We start from the raw sequence: 17,314 nt of genomic DNA, 5'->3' as shown, positions 1-17,314 counted from the left end.
CATGTTTACCAGTTCTTCTAAAACATTTTTACATTAACTAGTTTCTGCAATAAACTGCTTGGAAATGGAACTATAATGTCACTTAAAAAAAAATCACTTAGATTTGTATTTACAATTATTTAGAAACTTCATTATTAGAATACTTTAGAGATGATTTTAAGGATTAGATAAATGTTTTTGTAAAAGAATACCTAAAGGTTTTCTAGTAGTTGAACAAAGTTTATCACATAAACTTTGTGATACGTATAGGATTTTTTTTCTTTTGTTTTCACTTATTTGTCTAAACGTTTCGCTGTTGTTTTTATGAACTTACATTCCATTAGCATCATAAACGCTTTGATAAACTGTTTATAGAAAAACCCAGTTAAACAGTGTTAAAAATAAAGTTTTCAAATAGCTTTCTTTGGTGTCAAATTGTTTTCTATAGTGATGAATACTTCAGAATGAAACTGCAGTGGAAATCTGTCAGCCAGGAACAAGAGAAAAGAAATTCAAGGTTAAGAGATTATAGAAGTCTTATCGGTAATTTTTTTCTTAACAACTTTGTTAATGCAAGAGGGGATTACATTGAAATCTTGATGAGATTAAAGAAGTGAAGATACACGCTAACAGTGCTAGGGTTCAAAAGAGAAATCAGAATAGAGCCGGGCGCGGTGGCTCATGCCTGTAATCCCAGCTCTCTGGGAGGCAGAGGCGGGAGGATAGCTTGAGCCCAGGAGTTCGAGACCTGCCTGGGTAATATAGCGAGACCCCGTTCTCCACAAAAAGCGGGGGGAGGGGGAAAGACAGAATAGAAAAGTACATTGCAGTGTGTGTTTAATGTTCTTTGTTGTTCCTCTTCCAATAGGCATATTAATTCAGTAAGTGTATTTATAGGTGTTGATATATTTAATTTTCAGTTCCAAAGTATGAATTTCTAAAAAAGATTGTTTACCTGTATTTGCTTGTTGAATTAATTTCATTTTTTAAACCTTTATTTTCTTTTTTATTATGAAAATGTTTATTGTAGAAAATTTAGTCACTGTAGATGAGCAAAAAGAGGTAAATATAAATTATTTTTGTTTCTGTCACCCAGAGATAATTATGGTTAATAGGCATTGGTTTATATCCCTTCAGAACTTCTTTAAATATATATATTTTTCATTTTTAAAATTAAATGACTCCAGATATAAAATTTAGTTAGTATTTGAAAATAGAATATTTACCTGGGGATAACTATTCTCTAAAACATAGAGATGCTTGGTAGAATTTTATCATAAAAGCATTAGCTGCAATTCATAATCTCCATTTACAAATGAGAAACTGAAGCATGGAGAACATAAATGACTTGTCCAAGGTCACATGGTTTAAATAAGTGCAGAGCCCAGTTTAAGGTTCTTATTACATTGTCTGTGTAATTTTAGGATAGCATTGGATAGTACTGGAACTTAGTTTTGAAATTCCTTTATTGTATCTGGATTTGTGTATCTGTGGTTTCATAAAGAACGATAGAGGGATTTGTTACTGTTGTTAACGCCCTCTCATGAAAGAAATAATTTTTAAAATTTTATTTAGAAAGCCCAGCATAACAAACTGATTTGGTACCGTTTGTGCACATAAAAACAACATCTTTTTGGCAGTGATACTTTTGATCCAAAAAGAATTTATTTTTCTGAAATGTAAATTATACCAGAATAAACTTTGTCCTTTCTCTGATTAAGGCAAAAGGTTGGGAGTCCTGAGTTTTGGAGTTATCTAAAGTTTCTAACTGAAGCTTCTTGCTGTTTTCAGTTTCAGTAGGAAAAACAATAATAGATTCTGGTGTTTTACTCCTGCTTGAGCATAAAGTATTTGAACTGGAAGGGAAGTTAGAGGTCAGCTAAACCTGTATTTTAAGCCTCTTCTTTCTGCATGCCATATCCTCTTCCCTTTATATCAAGCATCAGTGTTGATGTCTCTGATATTCTCAACGTTTCATGTCCTGTTCTCATCCTTTCCAGGAGACTGGTAGAAAAATTTAGATATTTAAAGTCCCCATAATGTAATTTGAATTGAGACATACTTTAGCCTACTTTGTTCATTTTTAGCAGATAAAATTGAAGCCCAGAAAGGTTAGTCAGTTGTCTTAAGCCATCTATCTGGTTAGTTTTATAGCTCAGACTCATTCATACTCAGATCTAATTTTTAAGTGGCCTTTCAGCTATACCATGCTTTCTGCCAGTAGAAGTGTATAAATAAGTTAGTTTTAAAGCATTCTTTTTCTATAATGCTTTTTCCCAAAAGTGTTTTGAGAATGATTATCAAAAGCTTTTTAGGTAGTATAAATTTACTTTTATTAAAAACAAAACTACGCAGTAAGCTTTAGGTCTTGCATACATGCCAATAAGCTGGATTTTACTTTAAGTGTGATGAGAATCTATTGGAACATTTTAAGGAAGAGTATTTTATTTATATTTTACAATCATTTTTACTGCTTTGTGGAAATTCAATCAAAGTAAGAGTAGGAGTAGGGAGACCAGTTAGTAGAAAGTAGAAGTCCAGGCAAGAAAATAGTAGTAGAGAAGGTAAAAAGAAGTAGGTGAGACTGGCCATGGTGGCTCACACCTGTAATCCCAGTATTTGGGAGGCTGAGGAGGGAGGATCACTTGAGCCTGGGGGGTTGAGGCCACAGTGAGTTGTGATTGTGCCACTACACTCCAGCCTGGGTGACAGAGACCCCTTCTCAAAAAAAAAAAAAAAAAAAGTAGGTAGATTCAAGTTATATTTTGGTGGTAGAGTTGGTAAGACTTTCTGATGTATTAAACATGGGGTGTGAAGGGGAAAGAGAAATAAAAAATAGGACTCAGTTTCTGACTAGAAAACAGGCAGTTAGTGATACCCCTTACGGAGATGAGGAGAAATGGGGTGTGGTGAAATTGAATTAAGTGTTAAGGTATATATACCTTAATGTGAAAAATACAAATGGAATGTCAAATAATTAGTTGAATAGTCTGGACTAGTCTGGCAGGAGATAGAAATTTGGGTATTATCAGTATAAATATCCATGGAAACAGATGTGCCACCTAGTGGAAAAAGAGACAGTTAAGAAGGCTCAGGAATCCCAGTTTTTAAAGCAGTGGTTTCTAACCTTGGCAACACATTAACTCATTTGTGTCTGGTGTTCCATTATTGGAACACTGAGCTTGTGGGAGTTATTTCTATCCTACTGCTCAAGGTCATCTCCAAGGTCTGATTTTTCACACACAGAAATTCGCAACCTCGCATAAGTGGGTTAAAATCACCAAGGGATCTTTCTGAAAACCAACCAAATAGACAAATAAGGCAAGGAAGAGGGTTAGGATGTTTGTGTGCAATGTTGCCATTTTAACATGGGCAAGCAGAGACAGCTTTTAGTGGGAAAGTGATATTTGAATAGAAATTTGAAAAATAGAGGGGGTTCTCTCACGACTCCTGTTCAGTATAGTATTGGAAGCCCTAGCCAGAGCAGTCAGGCAAGAGATAGAAATAATGGACATCCAGAAGGGAAGAGAGGAAGAGCAACTGCTTGATGTAAAGGGAAGAGGATATGACATATGGATATTGCTAGGGTTTTTGTCTTTCAAGAGACAGATTCTTGCTTGTCACCCAGCCTGGAGTGCAGTGGCACAATCATAATTCACTGCAGCTTGGGCTCAAAGGATACTCCAGCCTCAGCCTCCCAAGTACCTGGGGCTATATGCATGCACCACCACACCTGGCTAATTTTTAAAGTTTTTTGTACACACAGGGTCTCACTATGTTTCCCAGGCTGGTCTCTAACTCCTGGCCTCAAGCAATTCTCCCATCTCAGTGTTACAAAGCATTGGGATTATAGACGTGAGCCACTGTGCCCAGCCAATATTGCTGTTTTTTTGTTTTTGTTTTTGTCTAAGATGGGAAAAACTGAGAGAAGAAAGTTTGGAAGGGAATATTTAGAATTCAGTTTTAGATTTTAATTTTGAGATGCCTATTGAATGTCCGTAAGTTAATATGTTGAGTTGAATGTGGATATATAGGGCAGGAATTCATGGGACTGGAGATAAATTTAGGGGTCATCAACATAGATAGTACGAGATTACATAAAGCTATGAATTATGAAACTAGATTACTTCAACAAACTAGGCGTCAGAGGTACAAACCTCAAAATAATAAGAGCCATCTATCACAGACCCACAGCCAACATCATACTGAACAGGCAAAAGCTGGAAGCGTTCCCCTTGAGAACCAGAACAAGACAAGGATACCCACTCTGACACTTCTATTCAGCATGGTATAGAATCAGGCAAGAGAAAGAAATAAAAGGCATCCAGATAGGAAGAGAGGAAGTCACCCTGTCTTCACAGGCAATATGACACTATACCTAGAAAACCCCATAGTCTCTGCCCAAAGGCTCCTAGATCTGATAAACAACTTCAGCAAAGTTTCAGTATACAAAATCGATGTACAAAAATCAGTAGCATTGGTATACACCAACAACGTCCAAGCCGAGAGCCAAATGAAGGATATGATCCCATTCACAGTAGGCACAGAAAGAATGAAATACCTAGAAATACAGCTAACCAGGGAGGTGAAAGAACTTGCAATGAGAATTACAAAACACTGCTGAAAGGAATCAGAGATAACACAAACAAATAGAAAAACATTTCATACCATGGATTGAAAGAATACTGTTTAAAATGGCGGTACTGCTCAAAGCTATTTATAGATTCAGTGCTATTCCTATCAAACTACCAATGACATTTTTCACAGAATTAGAAAAAAAATTTATATGCAACCAAAAAAGAGCCGAAATAGCCAAAGCAATCTTAATGCAAAATGAAGAAAGTTGGAGGCCATACTACCTGACTTCAAAGTATACTGCAAGGCTATAGTAACTAAAACAGCATAGTCCTGGGACAAAAAACAAGACACATAAAGCAACAAAACATGTTAGAGAACCCAGAAATAAAGCCATATACCTACAGCCATCTGATCTTTGATAAAGCTGACAAAAACAAGCCACAGGGAAATGACTCCCTATTCAATAAATGTTGCTGGGATAACTGGCTAGCTATATGCAGAGGAATTAAACTGGACCACTACCTTTCGCCATATACAAAAATCAGTCAAGATGGATTAAATACTTAAATGTAAAACCTGAAACTATAAAGACCCTAGAAGAAAATCTAGGCAATACCATTGAGGATATCGACCCAGGCAGACTTGAGGAAGACTGCGAAAGCAATTACAACCAAAACAGAAATTGACAAGTGGGACCTAATTAAACTAAAGAGCTTCTGTACAGCAAAAGAAACTATCAATCAACAGAGTAAATAGCCTACAGAATGGGAGAAAACATTTGCAAAGTATGCATCTTTCAAAGGTCTAATACCCAGAATCTGTAAGGAACTCAAATCAACAAGCAGAAACAACTCCATTAAAAAATGGGCAGAGGACATGAGCAGACTTTTTTTTTTTTTTTGAGACAAAGAGTCTCCCTCTGTCGCTCAGGCTGGAGTGCAGCAGTGCAGTCTCTGCTCACTGCAACCTCTGCCTCCCGGGTTCAAGCAGTTCTCTGCCTCAGCCTCCCCAGTAGCTGGGATTACAGGCGGCCGCCACAATGGCGGGCTAATTTTAGAATTTTTTTTTAGTAGAGACAGGGTTTTACCATCTTGGCCAGGCTGATCTTGAACTCCTGGCCTCAGTGATCCACCCGCTTTGGCCTCCCAACGTGCTGGGATTACAGGCGTGAGCCACCGTGCCTGGCTGCAGACTACGTCTTGAAAGAAGACGTACACACAGCCAACCAGCATATGGAAAAATGCTCAATATTACTAGTCATTGCAGCATGCAATTCAAAACCACAATGAGATACCATCTCCTACTAGTCATAATGGTTGTCACTAAAAAGTCAAAAAATAACAGATGCTGGCAAGGTTGTAGAGAAAAGGGAATGCTAATACACTGCTGGTGGGAATGTAAATTAGTTCAGCCACTGTGGAAAGCAGTCTAGACATTTCCCAAAGAACTTAAAATAGAACTACCATTCGACCTAGCAATCCTATTACTGGTTATATGTCCAGAGGGATGTAAATCATTACATCACAAAGGTAAATGCACATGTATGTTCATAGCGGCACTATTTGACAATAGCGAAGACATGAAATCAGCCTAGATGCCCATCAGTGGTGGACTGGGTAAAGAAAATGTACATAATGTACATATACAGCATAGAACGCTATGCAGCCATAATAAAGAGATCCTAGCCTTTGCAGCAATATACGTGGAACTGGAGGCCATAATCCTAAGTGAATTAATGCAGAAAACCAAATACCACATGTTCTCAGTACAAGTAGGAGGGAAACATTAAGTACACGTGGACACAAAAAAGGAAACAGTAGACACTGGGGCTGTTTGAGAGTGAAGGGTGGTAGGAGGGTGAGGATTGAAAAACTACCTGTTGGGTGTTATGCTCATTACCTGGGTGGCAAAGCTATCTGTCCACCAAACCCCCATGACACACCGGTTACCTATGTAACAAACTTGCACATGTACCCCTTGAACCTAAAATAAAACTTGGAAGGAAAAAAAAATAGATTAAATTGCCAAGGGAGTAGTACAGTTATAAAAATAAAATCCCAAGAACTGAGCCCTGGGGCACTTCAGTTTATAAGTAGGAAAAATTAGAAGATAGCAGAAGAGACTAAGTAAAGAGCCACAGAGAAAGATAGAAAACATGAAAGTTTGATGTCCTAAAAGACAAGTGAAGAAAGTATTTCAAGAAAGGGTAATTGGGATGCCAAGTAAGATTATTTAAATTGACAGTTGCGTAAAGGAATAAGGAGGTCACTGGAGATTTTGATTAAAGAAGAATTTTGATGGATTGGTGCATGTGATAACCTGATTAGTGTGAATTGAAGAGAAATGGAAGAAGACAACTTGGAGACAATACATACAGCTCTTTCAAGGAGTTTTGCTGTAAACAGATGTAGTTTCAGAAAGTGAGCTAGCAGTTAGAGGGAAAAGTAGGATTAAGAAAGGTTTTAATGATGTTGAAAGAAATAATATAAAGTTGAATACTATGGGAATGGTCCAGTAGAAAGGAAAAACTGGTAAAGCTGAAAAGGGAGGTAATTACTAGAGTAACTAGATAAGAATTACTAGAGTAACTAGATAAGAATTACTAGAGTCCTTGGGTAGTCAATAGGGGATGGTTCTCATGCACAAGAAGAGGGATTGGTCTTTGCCACAGAGTTATGGAAACTCATTTATAGTGTTAGGAGAGCAGGGAGACGGTATCAGTTCAAACACAGTTGTGTGGTTAGAATAGTGGGAACCTGTGGAAGTTCTCTAAATAGTGTCATTTTCTCAGAAATAGGAAGCAGGGTCCTTATCTGAGTTAGGATGTGGGAGAAGATGAAGGCTTGAAGAGAAAGGAAGTATAAAATAATTGTATGAATAGAGAGTGAATGGACAAGGGAAATAGAGCAGGATTGCCAGACAGCATTCAGGATCCACTTGATGTTAGTGATGGTGAATATAAAATGGGGTCAGTCAGCGTGGTTGTGTTTTTCTTCAGCCTTTTTTTGGCTACATCACATTAGATGGAGAGTTAGATTTAATAAGAGCTTTTTGTTTTTAACTGAAGTACTCCCTAGAAATAATTATAAAATAGCATTTTTATATATTACTTTTTATCCCTTTTCTGTTTTTCACCTGGCTTGTCACTATTAAATATTTATACAAGAAGAAATACTGGTAGTTCATGAGAATACAAACAACTTTTTTTAACTATGTTTAAAAAACATATTAAGGCAGCTCCTCTGTACTGGCATTATGGTAATATAAATTATGCTTGAGTTAATAAAAATTATGAACTTTATCAACTGTGAAATGAGACAGAAGCAGTTTCACTTTTTTTTTTTTTTTTTTTTTTTGAGGCAGGGTCTCACTGTGTCGCCCAGGCTGGAGTACAGTGGTGCCATCTCGGCTCCCTGCAGCCTCAACTTCCTGGGCTCAGGTGATTCTCCCACCTCAGCCTCCTGAGTAGCTGGTACCACAGGCAAGCATCACCATGCCTGGGTAATTTTTGTATTTTTTGTAGAGACAGGGTTTTACCATGTTGCCCAGGCTATTCTTGAATTCCTGGGCTTAAGCAGTCCTCCTGTTTTGGCCTCCCAAAGTGCTGGGATTATAGGCATGAGCCACTGTACCTGGCCCATTTTGACATTTTTAATTGTAATTTTATATAAATAGCATGAATTTTTTTGGTATTACTTTTGCTTATTTGTTTGAGAACTGTATCCACAATTCTGTGTGTATTTGCTTGCTTTTTAAAAATCAAATGTACGTTTTAACAGAAAGCTAAAATATTTGAATAATTTTTTAAATGCCCTTACAGAATCTAATTAAGCTCACATCATATCCTGGTGTTAGATTCTCTCTATTGTATCTCCTTATCTTTATTACTAGTTTTGAGACAGTATCACTCTGTGGCCTATGCTGGAGTGCAGTGGCGCGATCCTGGCTCACTGCAGCCTCCGCCTCCTGGGTTCAAGCCATTCTCGTGCCTCAGCCTTCTGAGTAGCTGAGATTACAGGTGCACGCCAGCATACCCGGCTAATTTTTGTATTTTTGGTAGAGACAGGGTTTCGCCATGTTGGCCAGGCTGATCTTGAACTCTTCACCTCAGGTGATCCACCTGTCTCGGCATCCCAAAGTGCTGGGATTACAGGCATGAGCCACCACACCTGACCTCCTCATCTCTTTGTAAAGAGTTTTGAGAAAGTTTTCAGGTTACTCAGTTTAATTGGGGGGAGGCAGTTATCACTTTTAAACAATTCTACAGCAGTTTGTTTAAGTTACTTCTTCCTAATTTACTGAGATTCAAGTTTGGAGAATTCCTTGTAAAGTCTCTCACATCATGATGCACTTAGGCATCAGTGTTTGTGAATTGAATTGTCAATACAACTTTGGACACACTCATGATGATGTTTCCAAATCTGTTTCTCATGAAGTCATTTCCAACTTTAATGATATCTAAATTGTGTAGATATGAAAATAAGGAAATAATTTGTCCTAAAGATGATTGAGACATGACAAAGAATTTGATGATACTTATAATAAATGCAGTAATTGTGAATGAAACAAATCTCTTTGATTATGCTTGATTAGGTGGTAGCTTTTTAAAATTAGTTTTCAAGTACTAGTATCTGTGACATGCATTAATGACTGACATTTTTGTTGCTAATGCAGATTATTACTTAGTGTTGCTTTTAATTCATTGAAAATGTTTTCCACTATGCAGTTGAAAGGTTTCTATGTTTAGATAAAAACTGAAAAATATTTTCAGTCCTCTGCTTATGAGGAGGACTGATTCTTGAAAAAATTCTGAAATGTTACTTTATTGCATATTTGAAATAGAATTTGATGAATTTTTTCTTCATTAAGTAAAGCTTGGTGAGTGAAATTAATAGCAAGAAAAATGACTCTGTATTTGTAAGATGTGAGCTTTATAAGAGTCTGTTTTTTGGAAGCTTTTCAAATATGTGATGATTTTCCTCTTCAGAAAAAGATGTTAACAGAACAGATCGAACAAACAAGTTTTATGAAGGCCAAGATAATCCAGGGTTGATTTTGCTTCATGACATTTTGATGACCTACTGTATGTATGATTTTGATTTAGGTAAGTTCTCCTCTAAAGTCCTAATTTTAAAAGATGTAAATATATTTACTTTAGAATTTACATTTTTAATCCAGTTAGATATGGCTAATAGCTTCATAGGCCTAGTTTTAAGACAATTTGTTCTCCAGGGGACTGGAAACTTAGAAGGCTATGGTTCTTAACCAAGGAGCCCTGGGTTGCTGCAGCAGACTACTGGAGCACCATGGGATATTTAAAAATTTTAAGGGAATTATAGAGACATCTATAGGACACCACTCTAACTACTAGCTGAAATAGCTAAAGGTTTTAACATTAGATCATTACATTCTTTTTGATGAAGTTATGTCTTTGCAAAGCTGGGTGTTTGGCCTTGCTGTGATAAGTAACTACTATGTAAAAATAAATGATGAAAATAAATGAGGATGGTGATAGCCAGTTGAATTTCAAGGTTTGAGAAGTATTGTAGTGCTCAGTAGGTGGTAAGCTCATAGGACATGAATACTTACTCAATTGTTTTGACCTAACAGCTTAGTAAATGGAGTTGTTACTTCTTTGAGACTTAGGAGTGCCTTGGGAAAAATTGCCGAGATACTAAGGATGATAACCATGAACTGAGAAAGTTTGCAAACCATTGTTTGATATGCTTTTCCCATTGCAAAGAAAAATACTGATAGGATATCTTAGATAAGCAGTGCAAAAATTTTGTAGGGCATATAGAACTTACTCTTTTTTTGGTAAATCTCTTTACCAGAAATTTGTTGTAAGAACTGATGCTGGGGCCGGGTGCGGAGGCTCATGCCTATAATCCCAGCACTTTGGGAGGTCAAGGCAGATGGATCACCTGAGGTCAGGAGTTCAAGACCAGCCTGGCCAACATGGTGAAACCCCATCTCTACTAAAAATAAAAAGTTAACTGGGCTGGGTGGCACACGCCTGTAATTCTAGCTACTCGGGAGGCTGCGTCAGGAGAATTGCTTGAACCTGGGAGGTGGAGGTTGCAGTGAGACGAGATCATGCTGCATTACACTCCAGCCTGGGTGACAGAGCGAGACTCTGTTTCATGAAAAAAAAAAAAAAAAAGAGGACTGATGGTGGAAGTAGAAGTGTGAAATTACCTGGGGAAGGGATGCTAAGGGGTGGAAAACTGAAGGATTATTTTAAGGGGCAGGAGAACTTAAGATGTTTATTTAAAGGACCAACAGCTTATCTAACCATCAACCTTTGAATAAGTATAAATACTAGAAATGTTTGAGATACCTGCTATGTGAGTGACTTCTAGCTAAAGGATAGTGGAAATAGATGTTTTCTAGATTAGTAATGTTTGAGACATCCTTTAGAGAAGGTGGTTGGATACTTAGCACATTAAAACCAGAGAACCTTGAATTACGAGCACGTTTTCTTCACTGTTATATCTGTGTAAATTTCTCTTGGTTTCCTATATGTAAGTTAGGGGAAGATATAATCTCTGTTTTGATCTTGAGGTATCAGCCTCTTTGGTGACAGTAAGTCAAAAGTTGCAGTTTTCTTGAAAATGTAAAATGTAGTCAGTCCTGTCTATGACACCTATAATGAACTTCAAGTTGAATTGTTGCAAGAATATTAGTAGAGTGCTTTTCAGGTTACAGAGTGCTTTCATACTTGATTTGATTTTTCATTCTCATAGCAGCCTTTTGAAAAAGTGGGGAAATAATTCTCACTTTATGAGTAAGGTTATTTTGATTTAGAGTGTGACTTATGGTCATACAAGTAAATAATTGGTCTGGGAGTAGAGACCCAGGTCTTTACTGCAGGCTGGGATTCTTACCTCTACACCCTCAGCACTTCAACCCCTTGCCGTTTATTTTAGTTTCAGTTACCACTGTAGGGAGTAGGACCATTCTCCTTCGGAACCGAAGGCATTGCTCCATTCTCTCAGATGGTAATTTTGAGATAGGAACTCCTACGTATTCTGTAGCAGGAGTTCCTGAATGCTTGATTTTCTCAGGGCATTGTCCCAAACCAGCTAACTGGATAACTTACCCTCTCGATTTGTTTATACTCATGTCACATTCTTTCTATATAGACATTTCAGTTACCTGAAACATAGTCAAGCTTCCTGCAGATAACTGGCCTTATGTGAAGCCAAGATACTTTTTATAAAAGCAATAGACAACATTTCTTACTCTTTACTCATAGCAGAGCAACCTGGACTGTAAATTTACTCTGTCTTGTAGGTGATTTCATTATATGGAGTTTGGCTTCTTAACCCATAGGTGAGGTATAGGTGTATTTGCATTGAATACAGTCTCAGTAGGGAGGAATGAGACAAAAATTACCAAAAGCAGACAAAAGAACTTAAGGAAGGGTGACTTTGAGTTAGTGAGTGCAGATACTACAGAATGTTTCTGTGGGTGGTATCATCACTGGGTATGTAATGATGATACTGAATAATCAATGAAAGGTTAGAGTGTGTAATGTTTTTTAAGAATGATTTCTGATCCTCAAGATTTTTGTTTTTTAATTTGATGCTCTAAAGGATAAGCTTCAGTAACCTGGAAATTTGAACTATATGTAGTTTAAATTTTCCTTTTTGGTGTAAGCAAGTGTACACTAGGATGATAAGGTGTTCATTTCTCACCTCTCTCCCACCCCCTTCCTGCACTGAAACAAATTTGCTATGGAAGTGATTTTAGGGAAGTACTTTAGAAATTGTACTGGTGCTGATTAAGATGTGCATCATTCAGCAGTAGTGAGGAATCTGAGTATCACTAAATGCCAATTTAAACATCTTTAATCTTTCTTTAATTAAAAGGAATTTGTACATTAATTCTACCCCCCATAACCCATGAGATACCCCAAAGAACATCATGTATAAAATAAAATAGATTAAAGGCAACCAGAACATGAAGATTAATTTGACAACTTGCTTCAGCTAAGACTTAAGACATATGGTAGTGATTCCATATGGAAACTGAAGACTTAAAGGATTAAATTGGCTTCTTAGGAATTTTTATTCATTATAACTTAATAATAAAGCACTTTTTTAAGAGAGGAAAGGTGCTTTGTTAATCTTTTGAATAGCACACTTTGAAATATTTCTGATGTAGATCGTACACAGTCAGACTCAGTACTCTTGCACTTTGTTGAATTCAGATTAGATTTCCTTCATGCTTTAATTGGTTTAACCTTTATTATTTGTCATTGATTTCACTATGTCAGGTAGGAAAGTTCTGATGATAACAATTTAGTCTTCCATCTCTCTTATTCTTTTTTTAAAAGTGTACACTATTTTAGAAACCATCTGTATAAATTTGTAGAAATGATTACATGTAGTTATCTTGTCGTATGTCACTTTTGTCTAGTTTTTTTCTCTAAATATCTTGGTAACTTCATTGTCTGGTACTGTAATAATTGGATGCCCTTCATGAGAACCCAGGTGCCCTTTTATCCTAAAGTGAGTAGAGCTGTATTTTCCCATAGGGTACAGTGTGGACAGAGTGAGGTTAATAGGACTGTGGAAAGATGTGACGGTAGATGATTGGACAGAGGCTCACAGCAAATTGAGCTGGAACTTCATTTGTAAGGAGATTCTGAGGTGATCTGAGTGCCTCTGTCTATTGTATGTTTGACCTGAGTTTTCTCAAGAGATTTAGTTTACCTGCCTTCTGAGATCATTTTTTAAAGTTTTCCTCCAAAACAGAGTAATGTATAATTATGTATCATTTATATGATAGCAGAACTATCCCCTCCCTCTTTTATTAAATATTTACTTTTACATGGCTTCAGTGCAGATAGATTTTGTTGAATATAAATGTAAGCTATTGATCTGCAAATGAAAGACTATTTTCCAGACTTCCCAAGCTACCAATAAAGACATTTCTACGTGATTTTAATAAATACACAGAAGTTACCAAAGTTGAATGATAATGTTTAAGTAAAAAGGCTTAGTATAAGCTCATGTCCCTTTGTTGGTTCAAGAACCTCTTAAGTCTGAAAATTTTTCAAGTCTTGAAAATTGTAAAGCAAGGATAATTGAGGGTTTTATAAGAGGAAGTAAAAAAACAAGAAGTTTGACATGTTCAGGTGAAAAAGTAAAACTAACACTTTTTCTTATTTTTAAGTGAGGGATCTGATTCCTTAATTTCCTAGTTTTTCTTTTAATCAAGGGCTCTATTACTGTCACCGTTGAGATATTATAATAACATCAAGAGATATGTAGGTAAGTGGTCACTTTAGGTACAAAATATTGATTGGATTAAGCCCAGTTGCTGGCACTGGTTGGGTGTAGAGAGTAACAAAAAAAGAAAGAAGGACATAGATATGACTATTTAAAAGAGGCTCTTAATTTTGTAACTCCTGTTGTGTGAATCTAAAGGTCTGATTGTTAAAGCAGTTGAACCCAAAGCTCTTATTTTATGTGGCTTGCTCATCATAGTTTGGTATTGCTAACCACTCTGGGCTTGGAACTTTCTTCTTGATTTTTGCAACATTCTTCTCCCTTCATTTTTTTCTTTACTTCTCTGACTGGTCTTTCTTAAACCTGTCTTTGAGTGTATACTCTTACATTTGACGTTCCTCTCAATTATCTCTTCACTCCTCTTTCTGTCTCATGATGCTCTTGCACATTATTTCTAAAATATTACCCACTCTTGGTAGTTTATCTGCACTGAGACACATACTAGAAGCTACATATTGCTTGACATCTCAATCTAAAACAACTCATCTTTCTTACTCATGACTAGAGTTCCTCCTCCCCATTTATATTCTTTTCTTGGTGAATATCAATGTCTACCAATTTCTGAATGCAAATGAGAAAGATACAATTTTAAGTGAAGTGGTGGTGATATGCACAACTTTCAGAAGGATACATAAAACTTGGGTTTTCAGAGACTATTTTTTCTTTTCTTTTTAGGATATGTTCAGGGAATGAGTGACTTACTTTCCCCTCTTTTGTATGTGATGGAAAATGAAGTAGATGCCTTTTGGTGCTTTGCCTCTTACATGGACCAAATGGTAAGAACAGGGATTCCTTCCATTAAACTGATTTTGAAAATTTTAGTTGTATAATTTTATAGTGTAAGGTTGATTTTTATGTTTCGCCAACTGTGATGGAACTTAAAATAATTACCTCATGCCTTCTGTTACTTTTTCTTTTTAGTAGCCTTTCAAAGTCTTAGAAATACTGGTGGTGTTTTTAATACAGGAAATAGTTTGTCCCTGTAGTATAGGAATAATCAAGATTTAATATCAGTAAATGCTTATGTTCTACTAAAGAGCCATGCGTCATTATAGAATATTGATAAAATAGATGAATTCAATTTTGTGGAATAGTTGAACTTTAATATTATCTGTTTCAGAGATAAAGCTTAGTCATGCCAAGTAATATCCTTACCTTTTGTGAAGATTTTGAATTTTGTCATTATAGCAACTGATTTTTCTCCAGATGTGTTTGAACTATTTGTAACTCTGACACTTTCTTAGGAATTCATTGTTATTTTCCCAGAAGTATATGATTATTAGAATTGAACTGTCTCTATATACATGTTAGTACAAAGAACATTTTATCTATTATCATTGTTAAATCTTTGAGACAGAGTTCTAGGATAATAGTGCAGAGAATATTGATAGGGAAATAAAATAGAAAAGTCTCTCAAGCAATCTATTAGAAAAAAAAAAAAAAACAGAAGGGGTGAGACTAAGTAAAGGCATATGAAGTTCAAAGACCTGACTACATAGGTTGCTGCGTTTTTTCAAAATAAGACTAACATACTGGATGCCGAGCCTTTATGTTGGACATTGAAATGGCTTGCTTGCAAGGAGATAAACATTTTGAATCTAACCATCTGAAATATTGTCCTGTAATACAGGGTTTAACTCAAGAGTTTTTGGGATACGAATGTGAAATTTGGAAGTGGTACCCTTCTCTTTTTTTCTTTACTTGTATTCTTCCCTTTTGCTTGCCTGTTTTTCTTTCTCCTTCAGATTTTCCCTGCTTGTGCCCATTTCCTCAAGTCTCTTGTCCATAGATTCAACTTGTTCTCACTTCTTTCAGTTTTTTTCTAAGCGTATACTTGGGAAGATTTGATAGTTTTAAAATGTTCTTTTACTATTAAATTCATAAATATTCAAATTGTTTTTTTTGCCATAAATTTTTATTTTTTGATTATTTGGAAGGATTATCAGTGCAGTAATTTGGTAATGTCATTGTTTGTCTTGCTTCCTGTTTTGACTGATTGATTTGTGTACCTTCTTAGTTCCATTTACTCCCAAGTGCTCTAGAAACCTGAGGCATTTATTATAAAGGTCTGTATAGCTGATACCAATTACATAAAAACTGTTGTCTGCCTTCCTTGTGTTTTTGTTGTTTATCCTCTTTTCACCAGAGTTAGTATGTTCCTTGATAAAAGGGATTATATCTTTGTTTCACTGGTAGCATACCAGAATTTTCCTAATGCCTGACATGAGGTTGTTCAACAGATTTTTGTAGAACAAACACATGAATCTTTCCCCAGTGATTAGTTTAAATTGCTATAGTAGATATTCTAAAAAATATAAAAATAAAACTAAGATGAACATACTGTAATTAGGATTGTGCAATAAGTTTTCAATAAAACTAAGCCAATATTGACATGTAAATATATATTGACATATAATGCCACATACATACATGCATACACATGTGTGTATATAGATCTCATATGTGAAGACTGCCTTCTGAACATGTGTAATAAACACTTTATAGTCTGTCATTTTTTGTGTATGAAGGTTCAGTTTCTTTGTTCTATCATTTTCACAGTAAATGCTCTCGTGTTTGCCTTTTCCATTAAGGATGTTCTGGGGATTTTTCTAGTCTTTATTCTAAAAGGTTATCTTCTTAGTATATTGTCTGCTAACATCTTTTCTTTCATAATGTTTGAATAATGAGAGGGCAATACGTGGCAATAAAAATAACCTGTATGATTTTTTTTCACTGCATTGCCTTTGTTTGATGTCCCTAAATCTGTGCTGCTGTTTCTTGATTCTTTGTTTTTGTTTTATAGCTTTACTTCATGTAAGTTTGTACTACTTTTGTGGTGGCTGAACCTACTGTCCATAAATTTACTTTTATTGATGTTTACTTACATCCAATGTAGGTCTAGGCATAGACATTGTCTATTATTATGGAAATACAAAGTACAAGTGATCTGATGAACTTTGTTATACCCATCATCCATTTTGCCATATAGTTTTAGTTTCTTTCTCCTCTCCATCTCGCCCTCCCATGCCCCATACAGAGACATTTATTTGCAGACACATTTGAAGCCCTTTGTATATCCATTGTTGATCCCACTCTCCCTTCTCCAGGAGTAACCACTTTTTCAAATATGGTGTCTGTCATTATGGGCATGCTTCTTTTTTACAGCAGAGTGGGTAGCAAATGGCTATGCCATGTTGGTATTCCCAAATCAGCTCTAGGCTTTGGCTGTGTCACAGTAAGAATGATCCTGTTAATCAGAGTTGATTCTGTCCCTTCTTTATAGATCTCTCCGGTAAATGTGGAGGAACTATATCCTAAAGCCTTGAGTTAGTCTGTTAATAAACGGTTTTCAAAATTATTAAAGAGAAACAGCTTTTTGAGAATTAATAGACCTAATTTTTTTAAACTAAAGAATGAATTGTTTCTAATGTGATAGTTGTATTAAAGCACTATTGCAC

At 36.0% G+C, this 17,314-nt stretch overlaps 1 protein-coding gene across 2 annotated transcripts in view; it reads left to right on the top strand.

The window, feature by feature from the left end:
* TBC1D15 (TBC1 domain family member 15) overlaps positions 1-17,314 on the top strand; it is an 81,659-nt gene that overhangs the window by 56,651 nt on the left and 7,694 nt on the right. For both annotated transcript variants that reach the window (XM_010370736.2, XM_010370737.2), the window contains 3 exons: positions 428-522; positions 9,545-9,661; positions 14,532-14,632. In XM_010370736.2, the coding sequence (XP_010369038.1) occupies positions 428-522; positions 9,545-9,661; positions 14,532-14,632 (313 nt within the window). The remainder of the gene's footprint in view (positions 1-427; positions 523-9,544; positions 9,662-14,531; positions 14,633-17,314) is intronic.

Source organism: Rhinopithecus roxellana, chromosome 10 (genome assembly GCF_007565055.1).
Source record: "Rhinopithecus roxellana isolate Shanxi Qingling chromosome 10, ASM756505v1, whole genome shotgun sequence".
NCBI lineage: Eukaryota > Metazoa > Chordata > Mammalia > Primates > Cercopithecidae > Rhinopithecus > Rhinopithecus roxellana.
This window is presented reverse-complemented; position numbering and strand designations above follow the sequence as displayed.